Here is a 13815-nt window from a genome sequence, read left to right on the forward strand (position 1 = left end):
TGGTGTCTCTCAGAATTGCATTTCCTGAAAAAAAAAATACAATACTCCATTAAGTATCCTGCTAAAAAAGAAAGCAAAAAAAAAATTAAGAGAAATAAATAAAGCTATAACAAACATCTATTCAAGGGAATTGATACCAGAGCAAAGATTAGTTACATTTGATTGATAATAGGTATAAACTAATAAACAAATCACAGTTTGCAAGTGCAGAAACACTAGAGTTTCCTTAAAGGTGTGACAGGAGCTAATTCAAGATCAAATTGTCTTTGGTTTAAAGTCAAACTTTCAGAACAGTCAAAACATTCCATTGTTGCATAGCACTAGACTGTCATTTTCATATCTATCTGCCCAGAAGTCAGATTGTGTATTCCTGACTTACTGTGTTTCAAGACTAACAATATCATCAAATTGAAACTGTTGTACTATTACAAGTTGAATTAACGAGTGCTCATTAGGTTTTGATACGTTAGTCTCTTCTTTTGTTACACTGTTATAAGTAACAACAAGATAACTATATCAAACCCAGCTAGCTATTCCTAATACCGACAGATTAACTATAAAAATAGTAATAATTCATCATTTCAAAACACCCAATATCATGAGCAACCAACAAGGAAGTGTCAACCATGCCATTGGTAGTGGTGCCGCAGAAACTGTTAATGTAACACAAAATGCCACAAGTAATGTTGGGATTAATGATAATCAGAAGATTGACGGAAATGCCGAATCATCTAATTCAATCAATAATACTAGTAATAATAATAATAATAATGAGAGAATTATATTACCATCCTTCTCGTCCCTAAAAACAGAAGATAATCGTATAGATACTTCCATGAATCCAATAGGTCCAAAGTCTATCACAACTTCTTCTAGTACGCCTGCTTCTGTAGGATTTTCTGTTGCCAGTCTTGATAATCCTTTACCTCCTGCTACTAAGAAGCCAGAAATAAAGCTTCATCCACTACCTCAACAGCAGCAGCCGAGGATCTACACTCAACAGCAACCACAGCAGCAGCAAATTCTTCAACAAGATCAGCAGGAAATTTTGCAAAATCAACGCCAAGGTAGTACAGGCGCTTCAGAAACATCTACAACTCAGTCACCCCTTGTGTCAGGACCGGCGCAGACACAGGGTGACCCCATGTCTTATAGACCTCTAAATGTTAAGGATGCATTGTCATATTTGGAACAAGTTAAATTCCAGTTTCATACAAGGCCAGACATATATAATTTGTTTTTGGATATTATGAAAGATTTCAAGTCTCAGACAATTGACACACCTGGTGTAATTGAGAGAGTATCATCGTTATTTAAAGGGTATCCCAACTTGATCCAGGGGTTCAACACTTTCCTTCCTCAGGGATATAGGATAGAATGCTCAAATAATCCAAATGATCCTATCAAGGTAACTACACCAATGGGGTCTTCTACGACTGTACTAAATACAGCCCCTCAAAAGTCTCCTTCACCATCAGATATCCAGACTAATAATCAGCAAACACAGGCTATTGCTCAAGAAGCTCAGCTCCAATCTCAGGCAACACCCATCCCAACACAACATGATGTAGGTCAAAACTTTGGTTCTGCAAAGAAGCCTGCTGATGTTGAATTTAGCCAAGCAATTACGTATGTGAATAAGATTAAGACTCGGTTTGCTGATCAGCCCGATATTTACAAGCAATTTCTAGAAATTCTTCAGACATATCAAAGGGAACAAAAACCAATTCATGAAGTGTATGCACAGGTAACTATATTATTTCAGAATGCACCTGATTTGCTTGATGACTTTAAGAAATTCTTACCAGATTCATCAGCTTCAGGATCTGAAGAAACCCAGGTTCAGCAACAGCAGCATTATCAGTCTTTATCAGATAAGATGGGAGGTAATGCTGAGGCTGCAAACTATGCTGCAAGTGGGATGAATGCTCAAACAGGTTATTATGAGCCAGTGAAAGGGGGAGTTTCTTACAATACTCAACAAAATCAACATCAACAACAGAACCTCCCTCCAATTGGCAGTTTCTCACCACCTACAAATGGGCCTTTTGTTGATCAAACACAGCAATCAGCCAATCCGGAAACTCAGAAAGGTGTTATGAGCTTGCCTTCTATGATGAATAATGCAGAAGCAGTAAAGGAGCAAGCTATAAAGCAGGCGCACTCTCGACTAATTTCTGATTCTCATGATCACAATTCCCAGCAACAAGTTCTCTCTCAAAATATCCACAGTAATGATGACATTCCTGTTTCCAACCTAAGGACGACTGTTGTTGAGCAAAATTATCACCCGGAAACAATTTATCAACAACAAGGTAATGCTCAACAACACATGGTTGATGGGGGATATGTTGGTACACCTAGTGAGCTAGTTGTTAGACCGGAGATAGATTTAGATCCTAGTCTCGTTCCAGTAGTTCCTGAGCCTACGGAACCTATAGAGAATAGTCTAAATCTGATGGAAGAAACTAACTTCTTTGAGAGAGTTAAAAAATCAATTGGCAACAAACAAATTTATAATGAGTTCCTAAAGATCCTTAACTTGTTTTCATTAGATCTTCTGACAGTAGATGAATTGGTAGACAAAGTTGAATATTATATTGGAGCCAACAAAGAATTATTTGACTGGTTCAAAGTCTTTGTCGGTTATCAGGACAAACCAAAGAGAATAGAAAATATTGTGCATGAAAAACATAAATTAGATTTAGATCTATGTGAGGCCTATGGTCCTAGTTATAAGAAACTTCCTAAGACTGATACATTCATGCCCTGTTCTGGAAGAGATGATATGTGCTGGGAAGTGCTAAATGATGAGTGGGTCGGACATCCAGTATGGGCGTCTGAGGATTCTGGTTTTATCGCTCATAGAAAGAACCAATATGAGGAGACTTTATTCAAGATAGAGGAAGAAAGACATGAGTACGACTATTACATCGAGTCAAATTTGCGAACAATACAAACCTTGGAAACCATTGCCAATAAGATCGCGAACATGACCGATGCAGAAAAGGCACAGTTTAGATTGCCTCCTGGTCTTGGCCATACTTCTATGACAATTTATAAAAAAGTTATTAGGAAAGTTTATGACAAAGAAAGAGGATTTGAAATAATAGATGCTTTGCATAACTATCCGGCCATATCAGTTCCAATTATATTAAGAAGATTGAAGCAAAAAGATGAAGAATGGAGAAGAGCACAACGTGAATGGAATAAAATATGGAGAGATCTTGAACAGAAAGTTTATTTCAAATCTCTAGATCACCTAGGTCTGACATTTAAGCAAGCCGATAAGAAATTGTTAACAACAAAGCAGTTAATATCTGAAATAAATGGAATTAAAGTTGACCAGAATAGCAAAAGGATTCATTGGCTTACCCCTAAACCAAAAAACCAACTTGATTATGACTTTCCAGATTATGATATATTATTCGATATTATTGCCTTGGGTTTTGTTTTTACCATCAATACTAACCTTTACTCTAACCCAGATAAGGAAAGAATTAAAGATATGTTGAGAGTTTTTGTATCACAATTTTTCTCAATTCCATTAAAGGAGGTCAGTGACGCCTTGGAACGCAGAGGATTCAGTGATGACAACAATAATGATTCTGATAAGGGTAGTGGAAAAATGGATCAGATTGCTGAAGAAATTGGTGAAACTGAGCAAGACACATCATCATCAAAGAAGAGACCTTTTGACAATGATTTGAACATGTCAGATATCTTACATAAAACCAAGCAACAGAAGACAAAGATGAATAAAGAGATGGATGGCAGCAAATCCCCTTCGGAAGATCTCGGTACAGATAGAAATGTAGGTACTATTGAAGATTCTGGCAGTCTCTCCGAACACAGGAAACAATGGTTAGTTGGTGATGTGGTTGACAGTGCGAACAAAGAGACTCCAATGGATAACAGGAACATTTATAACTTGTTTGCTAACACCAACATTTACATCTTCTTTAGGCATTTAGTTACACTTTACGAGAGATTATCAGAGGTCAAACAGATTAATGATGAGATCAATAAGGAGATCAAATCTAGAAGGGTAACAACTTTTGCTAAAGATCTAGGACTTATTTCCACTCAACTATCTGAACTAGGACTTGATTTTAATAGCTCAGATGCTTATCAACAACTTTTGACATTGAGCAAGCGCTTGATAGAGGGTGATATTGAGCACCAATGGTTTGAAGAGAGTATAAGACAAGCATATAACAATCGTGCATTTAAGCTTTATACAATTGATAAAGTTGTCCAATCGTTTGTGAAGCATGCGCACACTTTGATATCTGATTCAAAAACATCAGAAATAATGTTGCTGTTTGAAAATCAAAGAAATAATACCTTAACTACCACTAAGGACCAGATTCTATACAGAATTCAATGTCGTTCACATATGTCAAGCACAGAAAATATGTTTAGAATCGAATATAAAAGAGAGAAACGTCATGCATCAATTCAATACATTGCTCTTGATGACCTAACTTTAAAGACTGCTAAATCACCAGAGGAGGCGTGGAACTATTATGTCACTTCTTACTCTCTATCGAATCCAACTGAAGGGGTTCCGCATGAAAACTTAGAAGTGCCATTTTTAGAGAAAGTAATTGAATTTGATCAAGAATATAGCAAGGACAATGGTAATAATTCAACTTATTCTTTGGCTGGTATTTCAAAGTCCAACTTACATATTGATATCGACAGAGAGAAATATAACTTGATTTTACAAGGCGGATCCTCAGATGTATACTCACGTGCTACTATTCAAAAGTATCCTATTGTTGCAAGTGATGAATCAAGAGCAGCAAATATTTCAGAGAAAACTCAAGAGATCAGAAAGGTTTTATCACATTACGATGGAAATTCGAATGATGACGTAAATGAGAAATTCAACTACATTCTTGCGAATGGAACTATTGACGGATATGTGAGACAGTCTGCAGCTGTTGTTCAAGAGACGGAGAAGACTTATAATGATGATTCGGGTAGAAATACGAGCAGTATCAAGTCCATAATTGGCTCTGCCACTGAAAGAACAGAAAAGCCTTTAATTAATGGCTCCCCTATTATTGATTAAAAATACAACATCAATCGGATCATAAATAAAACATAGATTCCATTACCCATATAAATATATATATATTAGTACTAATTGTAATGATAACGTGTAACTATATTTTGTAAGTATTGTAATTTTCTGCCTACATCAGTTATATTTTCTCGCTAATTGTTGATTATTTATAAGACGCGAGATATTAGTATATTCATTACCAATAAAATATGCTTACAGAAAGATTAACTTCAAGTAAGAAGCCGTATCATAGAAAGAAGTAGTACTGGGGTAATGAGTATAAAGAGCAAATGTATAAATTACTCAACATCCACATCGACTCCAAAATCTTCAAGCGATTCACCCCAGTCATTTAGCCATTCTGATCTGGAGAGCTTTTTTTCTGGTGTTCGGATTCGTATTACTTGTTCACCTTCTTCTGAGATGATCTGAACATTTGATGTATGTTCGCTAGTAGAATTTAAGTGCTTAGTCGAATCTGGAGGCCAAGGGAGACAAAGTATAATATCATTCAAAGAATTAGGATCTTCTATCATGGACTCCTCATTCTTTTGGAAATGTAAACCATCATCTTGTGGCCCGCTAAATGGATACAACCATAAAGGCGGGGTGCCTAACAATTGAATTGCGTTCCTGAAAGGGCCAAGATCATAAGGAAAATTAACTAATTCATCCAACGATAATCTCTTTTTGTTTAACAGGGCTTCAGCCTGGCTCTCAACATGTTCATTTCGTAGGTTAGGGAAGATATACCAAACATTCTCTATTAATATAGGTAATAGTTTACTCATTCGAGCTAAAGTTTCTAATCTATCCATTTCCCAAGATTCTATTTGAGATCTTCCATTAAATATTTGGTTGAATAAACATCTGATCATTAAAATGCTAATTGTTAATAATATGAAAGCATTGAGTGGCGTTAAAATAGTGAGAAATATCAATTCCGATTTATAGTAGAGATAACTTGGCGAGCTCCGGTGTACCCATATCGAATGGATTCTAGTTGTTAAAAATATAGCCAAACTAGTAGTGCCAACAATCACCCAAAATAAAAATCTTATAAAATGAGGAAAATTGTTATAGCCAACACAATTCATAGTCCAAGGGCAATGATGATCCATCATTAGGACACATTGATTACATGTTTTGCAATGATGACTTCTTTCCGGTTTGTAACACTTGCACTTTTTGCAATACACTTTCCACTCATTTTTAGATGGTTTAAAGTTTGTTGGAGGTTTTCCTGGTGGTGTGTATATTGCTAAATAGTATGATAGCCAAATCATTGTTTGACAAAACTGATACCACAGCTGTTTTCGAAGGCTTAAGAAATTTAATAAAATGAAGTAATGTGCACAGTAGCCAATGGATGCAATCAAAAAACTAGGTATTGCAATGCCTAACCATGGCCATTTTAATTTCACCGGCATAATAACTGATTAAATTAGTGTCGATCTTGATTGAGGTCAAATGATCATACAGTAAATCAAAAAACTTTGAAAATCAGTGTGCTATTATTTTCTTACTTTAACCTTGTAAACCACTAGATTCCTATCTTCTCATAAGTATTTTCTATAGTCAATAATGTTATGTTACTTTACTAGATCAAACATACTAAATTGTCAATTCGGTACTCCATTAAAACTGTATCTCGCTACCTTTTTCAAAGTTGGTTAATTAGTGGAAGTGTGCACTGTTAGGCCAATTAGCCCTCCTAAACATAAATTATACATACTAAGTTATACATGTAAAGTCATGAATCTGAATCATTTTAAAACAAAATATAAAACAATCTCCATACTGTTTAATCCTCAATACATATCTATCATAAATCTATAATGGACTAAAGAATAGCTACCTAAAAGAGCCTTTAAATGACAAAGGGCAGCTACAACCACCAAAATGTGAAATATCTGATGAGAATGGCCCCACAGATCAAAACTTCCGGGACTCATCTTCTCTGGAAATCTAATTCCGTACAGAAATGCACCAAATATATAAAATACACCTTCTAAGATAACCCACTTTAGTTGTATCCTTGTCCAAGTTTCAGTAGGACCATACTTGAAAAGTCCAGCTAGAATAGGCAGTACTGCTGATAAACCAAATATCACAAACAGAGCTGCCCTGTATGGTCTCCATTCCCGCGATCTAAAAGTATCTTTGAGTGACACTACGGCGCATGCCGCCCCAAAAGTCATAGTGATTAAAGAAAATATACCGAAGAACCATGGATTACCGTGAAAGCCATAATATAAAATGCTTACCATTGATGCAACAATGAGAAATACAATTCCTAGATAATCAAGCTTATTGCCAAAGACAGCTACTCTCAACGAATGGCTCTTTAAGCAATGGAATGTGCTACTTAGGATCAAACATGAGAAAGCACCTAGGAAAAATATGTCAATAATCAAATAGTCTATCAAAGTGGTAGTACTGTATGTGGGCACAACATACTTATTAAAGAATATTGTACTGAAGAAAGCAATTGCAGGTATCAAATGTGAGTAGATATTCACAGTTTCATTATGAAGATAGAACAAACTGCGGATACACTCCATGACACTGCTAGTCTCCCTCACGTAACCAGTGTGAATGTGCTCATTATCCTTTTGCCATTCAGGTATTTCTTCCCATGTATATAGTTTCCTGACAACCGTCTTCTTCCGTAGTTTGATTTGTCCATCTGTACCTATAAGTGGCTGTTCTTCTGTGGTCACCATTGTGGCAACTTTTCTTTGATGTACGTCACCCATCTACCGTATTTTCGAATCGCTATACTACTAAATTAATAGTGAGAGCATGCTATTTTCCTACAGTATATAAATCATATCTTTCTAGTCATTATATATATAAACCGATTCATCGCGAGGTCACCGGCCTTCGCAAGTTTTCTCCCAGAAACTCAACAATCAGTCTCAACTAAATCTGTTGTACTCGCATAATTGAAGGAAATCCAAGTACGCAATGCAAGACACTGAATACACCAAATATATAGGTTATAGACAACTTCCGGCATTAGTAACCCTCGCTCCGCACCTATATGTCTTTACAACATGATCATTGCGAACTCGAAATTGGTCACATATACATATACACCTAATGGCTTCCATATACTTTAATAAGCACAATCGCTACCCTACACATTAACAATCCACTATCAACAGCGGCTCCGACCATTCTCTTGACTTTTAAATAATGCCGTCACTAGCACAGCTGCCTTTATGACTCCAATTCTTGCCTCATATAGATTCTACATTTCAAAGCTAATTGAGACATTTCCTTGTCTTTACCAAATGCTTCAAACAATTTTTTTTCAGAAATCGTCGCACAAAAACGTGTCAAAACTTGATTCCAGTTCAACATTAAACTGAAAAGCGTAAAACCAGCTTAGACTAATTGTAGTTGCTATACTTTATATTACACCAGACATCCTTAGTGGATTAATAACCAGTGATAGTGATATTGATAGAATACTACTCAATATAAGCGAACAGTTGAAACAAGACCTGTATTGCAAGCATCAGAGACTCGTTTGCTGGGTAGACATTGTGCTAGATTTTGTACTATTGGTTTAGCCTCACATACAAAATCACAAATCTTCATAAATCAATATATTTATCGAAGTTTGGATACGCTATCAATACACCATTAATCAAGAAGTTGCATATGCTAAACTAGGAAGAGAAGTCTTCCTATTAGCATTTTATTGTATCATATCATAGCAAACTGTTATGAAATTAGAGTATTAAACTATGACTCCCCAAGATGCTCAGATCAATACAGATGAAGAAATACCAACTATCAAACTACCGAGAGATTTTCTGAAGTGCCCGAAAGGTGACCTAGTCATTCTAATAGCACGAATGCTACAGTTTATCATACAGATCAATGACTCCAATATTAAGGAAAACGAACGAAAATATGGCCTTACTAGATTTCATTCAAAAATAGCACCTAATATATCAGTATTCAACTACTTTACCAGATTAACCAAATATTCCCTATTGGAACATTCTGTGCTTTTATCCGCAGTTTATTACATCGACCTTTTGTCTAACGTTTACCCAGCATTCAATCTCAACTCTCTAACTGCACATAGATTTCTACTGACAGCTACCACCATTGCAAGTAAAGGCCTTTGTGATTCTTTTTGTACAAACACACATTATTCGAAAGTAGGAGGTGTTCAATGCAATGAGCTTAATGTTCTAGAAAATGAATTTCTGAGAAAAGTTAATTATAGAATAATACCGCGAGATAACAATATAACGTTCTGCAAAATGGAGGTACAGAAGAATTTTTTTATACTACCAGAGTCAATAGAATCTGACTTAGCCCCTTCCCTGCGGCAAGGGTATTCGTCAATATCAAATGCAGGCTATAACGTTCTGACACGATATTACTATAAAATTATAGAAGTTGTAGGGAAATATAGCTCTTCCCCAGACAAAACAAAAAAAGTCAATTACGACATAGATATGCCTGCTAAAACTTTGCATGAACATCAGCAAAATGATGCTGTGAAAAACTGCTCAAATAACAACAGCAACTATCAAACAGCTAGTAATAATATTCCCATCCCACAAACAATACCTCAGAACAGACCGAAAAGAAACTTCGACACTGTTGAAGAGAGGCATAATATCTACATCGAAGAGAAATCTAAAATGAATACCAATGGGCTTGCCGAAAAGTTAACATCTTCATCCTATAAAAAACAAATTACTGAAGATAAAAAGAATCAAATACTAGATAATAGCATATATCCTTCATCTATATAATCCCATATACATTTAACGAAACGATTCCACTGCATTTTACCAAAATTACATTTTGAAACAAACTAATTACTGCTTTTCTAACAAAATTAATTACTTCGGAAACCATAACCTTTACGACCATAAATTTAAAAAATAATTGATTTAGTTTAAAGTTATTTAAAATGTATAGAAAAAGTATGTATATTAATCACATGATCAGAGTAATAATATGAGCTTTCCTAGTTTGGATCGGGATTTATTAGGTGAACTTATATATAATAGTAAGTTGTAGACCTAGATGAATATGAAATTAATATAATTATTAAGTATTATTTTGGTGGATTGTGAAACTTGGTTGTTTGTTGCAATATTTTTCGTTTCCAGTTTGACTTTGCTTTATAATTGCTTACTGGGTCAGAGGTGTGTATTTCACACGATTTAATCTCATCGCTAGTAAAGTTGAAAATTTATTCAATTTACTCGATGCGATGAGATCAAATGTCATAAGAATAGTAAAGATTCTGAATTCTAATGTTCATGGGTAAAAATAGTTGATACAGATAACAATCAGTACCCATAATCAATTTCTATATCCCATATTCATCATGTCGAGTGACAGTGGAGATAATGTGCTGAAAAAAGTAATGGAGACTGTCAGAGCCTCTAATGCTCTAGCATCGCAAGATGTAGAATTTCATAAGAGTATAGACACTAGCGTGGCAAACTCACTAGAAAAGAGTATGAAGAGCATGGCATCGGTGATGAACAATATATTACTATCAATCGATAACAATAACGAGAAACTTGATGGTACCAATGAAAACCTGGAGGAGGTATGCAAAGAATTCAGCAATGTCATGGATGTTCTATTCGAAAAGGCTGATAGATCGCTAGATATTCTTAATAGGAAATCCTCAACGAATGATAACAAAAAGAATATGCAGTTTCTTGACGATGTCAATGTAGCGGAGAATGATCCTAGCAGAAGGATTTCAAAACCACAGCTGAATTTTAAAACTCCTGTTGACAACAGTGAAAGCCACCCATTTAAGCCTCTGCTTATCGAGAAGCCCAATGCATTAAAGTCTATTGAAGAATCTACACAACTCGTTTTAGCAACAGAGGATATCCCAGAGCATTTCCAACAACCATACGAGTACGAAATTTTAAATCAAGAATACAATAACGATATTTTGGAGAAAAAAGAACCAATTCCCTCAACTTCCTGGGTTGATACCAATGCTATCTGGGTAGACAACATCAATAGTCTACAAGATATGATGCAAGAATTAAAGAAATCTTCAGAAATTGCTGTAGATTTGGAACACCATGACTTCAGGTCTTACTACGGTTTGGTGTGTCTAATGCAAATCAGTACAAGAACTCAGGATTATATTGTTGACACTATAGCTTTAAGAGATGATCTTAAAATGCTTAATGAAGTGTTTACAAATCCTTTGATCACAAAGGTATTCCATGGTGCCTTTATGGATATAATATGGTTACAGAGAGACTTGGGGCTTTACATTGTGAGTCTTTTTGATACGTTCCATGCGTCGAAGGCTCTTGGTCTTCCCAAACATAGCTTGGCTTACCTTTTGGAAAAATATGCCAATTTCAAAACCTCGAAAAAGTACCAACTAGCTGACTGGAGAAGAAGACCTCTTTCAAAGGCAATGATGGCATATGCTCGTGCAGATACTCATTTTTTATTAAACATATTTGATCAGATGAGAAATGGGCTAATTTCTTCTGGGAAACTAGCTGGAGTTTTGAGAGAATCTAGAAATGTAGCCCTTAGAAGATTTGAATACTCAAAGTACAAACCAAAGATTCCTGTGGCCAATATTTTTACTCCTGTTGAAAAAGAAAGTCCTTGGAGAACTTTAATGTATCAATATAATATTCCAGTTGATAAGGAGCCACTAATCCGCGAGCTCTATGAGTGGAGAGATATGATGGCTAGGCGAGATGATGAATCTCCTCGTTATGTTATGCCTAACCAACTACTGGTATCTCTTGTAGCATATGGTCCTGTTGACCCTATTTCCGTTGTGTCAGTAAGCAGTGTTGTTACAGATCATGTGAGAAGAAATTCAAAAACTCTTGCCAACCTGATAAAAAAGAAGCTGGAAGAAATCAAATTGGGAGAAGTGAAATCTATCAACAACAGACTACCAAGCTCACTAGATGTCTCACAGGATGAATTACAGTTCTTACCATCACATAAGATTGAATTAATGACCGGGGCTTTCAAAGAAATTGAAAATCAACTCACTCAGGCAACTAAGTCTAAGCAAGCCATGACTTCATCAGTGGTGCTTAGCGAAATCCTGCTACACCCTGAACATGCAGTAAAATATCATAATGGTAGTGCATGTAGTGTTGAAGAATCAGAATTGAAAGATAGGTATTTGTCATATATTAAGGCTACTCTTCTTGCGGCAAGCAAAAATATCAATATGGTGCTGGAAACTTCAAACTCTAACGCTCCATTAGAAACTGAAGAAACTCATAACAAAAAGAGCGATCAAATTCAGGTTATCCCAGAGAAACAAGAAGATATGGATGAAATTGTTGTTCTAAAGAAAAAGAAAATTCATTCTAACGACCAGAAAGCTAAACATGATGATGGAGACATTGTTGAAGAGCCTGTTGATTACAGTAAAGCCAATATTTTAGCTAGTGATAATAGAGAAGTTAAAAAGAAGGACAAAAAACGTGTCTTTGATCCGTACTCTTCCACTGGTGAAGGTCCAAAGGCTGCCAAAAAGAGGAGACTTGTAACCAAGGGTAAAAAGATATCATTTAAAAAATAGTAGCATTATGACAGAACTCAAGTAGCTAAACATAACCATTATCAAAGTTTGCATAATTTTTTTGCATTATTGAATATTAAGCATTTATATCGAATTTAGTTTATTATTATAACTAATCACTCTACATTTATAAACCCTCAATAAGTTTGTTACATGGATGAATAACTAGCAATATGACGTGTGTATTTTCAACTTGGAGACAAGTAAGAATCAGTTAAAATTATTAGGATTAGAAAACGCTCTTAATATACAAATAAAACTTATTATATAAGTTACACCGCGAGTGCATGTACTGGTACAAAGTACCATCGTGCAAAAAACGAATTGATCAGATAATTCTTGACCATGATATTCATTTCAACAACTACATGAATTACTTTCGCCTTCTAATTGAATGTTAATGGCATCGTTGAAATCATCTTCAAATGCATGTGCGTCGTTTTGATTCTGTTGTAATGCACTCTTTGCTATTTCTTCAAAAGCGGTATCCACATTTATGGCACTCTTGGCACTTGTTAAAAAGAGAGGTACATCTCCAAGTGACTTTGCGAGTTCCTGACCTGCTTTCTCACTCACCACTTTCTTAGAGTCTTCAATATCTACTTTGTTACCTAGGATCACGAAAGGGAAAGACTCCGGTGAGGATATATTAGCATGAACCAAAAACTCATCCTTCCAGGACTTTATATTTTCGAAAGACTTCGCATTCGTCACATCATAGACTAGTACACAACAGTCTGCACCACGGTAGAAAGCAACACCAAGGGACTGGAAACGTTCTTGCCCTGCTGTATCCCACACTTGCATTGTGACTACTTTGTCATCATCTAAAACTACCTCTTTAGTCAAAAAGTCAGCACCGATAGTAGCTTTATACTGTTGAGAATACTTATCGTTCACATATCTGTGCATCAACGATGTCTTACCAACTCCGGAATCACCTAGGATTATGACCTTCAGTATATTCTTCTTCCTTGCAATCATCTCAACAACTATATTTCGACCAACTCGATATCGATTAGTCTAGTCTTTACTTTAACTGTAGAACAAATACTGATTACTAAAGTCCAGGAACACACACCAAAATGCTATTTCTAACCAAGTAACCTGCTTATTATTTTGAAGTAATCCCTTGTTGATAGCTTCTGAAATCCCA

General features: G+C 35.6%; 6 protein-coding genes across 6 annotated transcripts; 3 read left to right on the forward strand and 3 right to left on the reverse strand.

Moving 5' to 3' along the window:
• Positions 1-598: 598 nt before the first annotated feature.
• On the forward strand, positions 599-5080 carry SIN3 (transcriptional regulator SIN3; the record flags this gene model as incomplete). Its single annotated transcript, XM_445797.1, has 1 exon — positions 599-5080. The coding sequence occupies one exon, from the start codon at positions 599-601 to the stop codon at positions 5078-5080; it is 4482 nt and encodes a 1493-aa protein (XP_445797.1).
• Positions 5081-5373: 293 nt separating this feature from the next.
• On the reverse strand, positions 5374-6504 carry PFA4 (palmitoyltransferase PFA4; the record flags this gene model as incomplete). The annotated part of the gene is made up of 1 exon (XM_445798.1): positions 5374-6504. The coding sequence occupies one exon, from the start codon at positions 6502-6504 to the stop codon at positions 5374-5376; it is 1131 nt and encodes a 376-aa protein (XP_445798.1).
• A 381-nt stretch (positions 6505-6885) lies between these two features.
• On the reverse strand, positions 6886-7833 carry IZH2 (PAQR-type receptor; the record flags this gene model as incomplete). Its single annotated transcript, XM_445799.1, has 1 exon — positions 6886-7833. One exon carries the CDS (start codon positions 7831-7833, stop codon positions 6886-6888), a length of 948 nt encoding a protein of 315 aa, XP_445799.1.
• Positions 7834-8832: 999 nt separating this feature from the next.
• On the forward strand, positions 8833-9861 carry PHO80 (Pho80p; the record flags this gene model as incomplete). The annotated part of the gene is made up of 1 exon (XM_445800.1): positions 8833-9861. The coding sequence occupies one exon, from the start codon at positions 8833-8835 to the stop codon at positions 9859-9861; it is 1029 nt and encodes a 342-aa protein (XP_445800.1).
• A 584-nt stretch (positions 9862-10445) lies between these two features.
• RRP6 (exosome nuclease subunit RRP6) lies at positions 10446-12659 on the forward strand (the record flags this gene model as incomplete). Its single annotated transcript, XM_445801.1, has 1 exon — positions 10446-12659. One exon carries the CDS (start codon positions 10446-10448, stop codon positions 12657-12659), a length of 2214 nt encoding a protein of 737 aa, XP_445801.1.
• A 357-nt stretch (positions 12660-13016) lies between these two features.
• YPT7 (Rab family GTPase YPT7) lies at positions 13017-13643 on the reverse strand (the record flags this gene model as incomplete). The annotated part of the gene is made up of 1 exon (XM_445802.1): positions 13017-13643. One exon carries the CDS (start codon positions 13641-13643, stop codon positions 13017-13019), a length of 627 nt encoding a protein of 208 aa, XP_445802.1.
• Positions 13644-13815: the final 172 nt, after the last annotated feature.

The sequence above is a fragment of the Nakaseomyces glabratus genome, chromosome E (assembly GCF_010111755.1).
Source record: "Nakaseomyces glabratus chromosome E, complete sequence".
NCBI classification, from domain to species: Eukaryota; Fungi; Ascomycota; class Saccharomycetes; order Saccharomycetales; family Saccharomycetaceae; genus Nakaseomyces; species Nakaseomyces glabratus.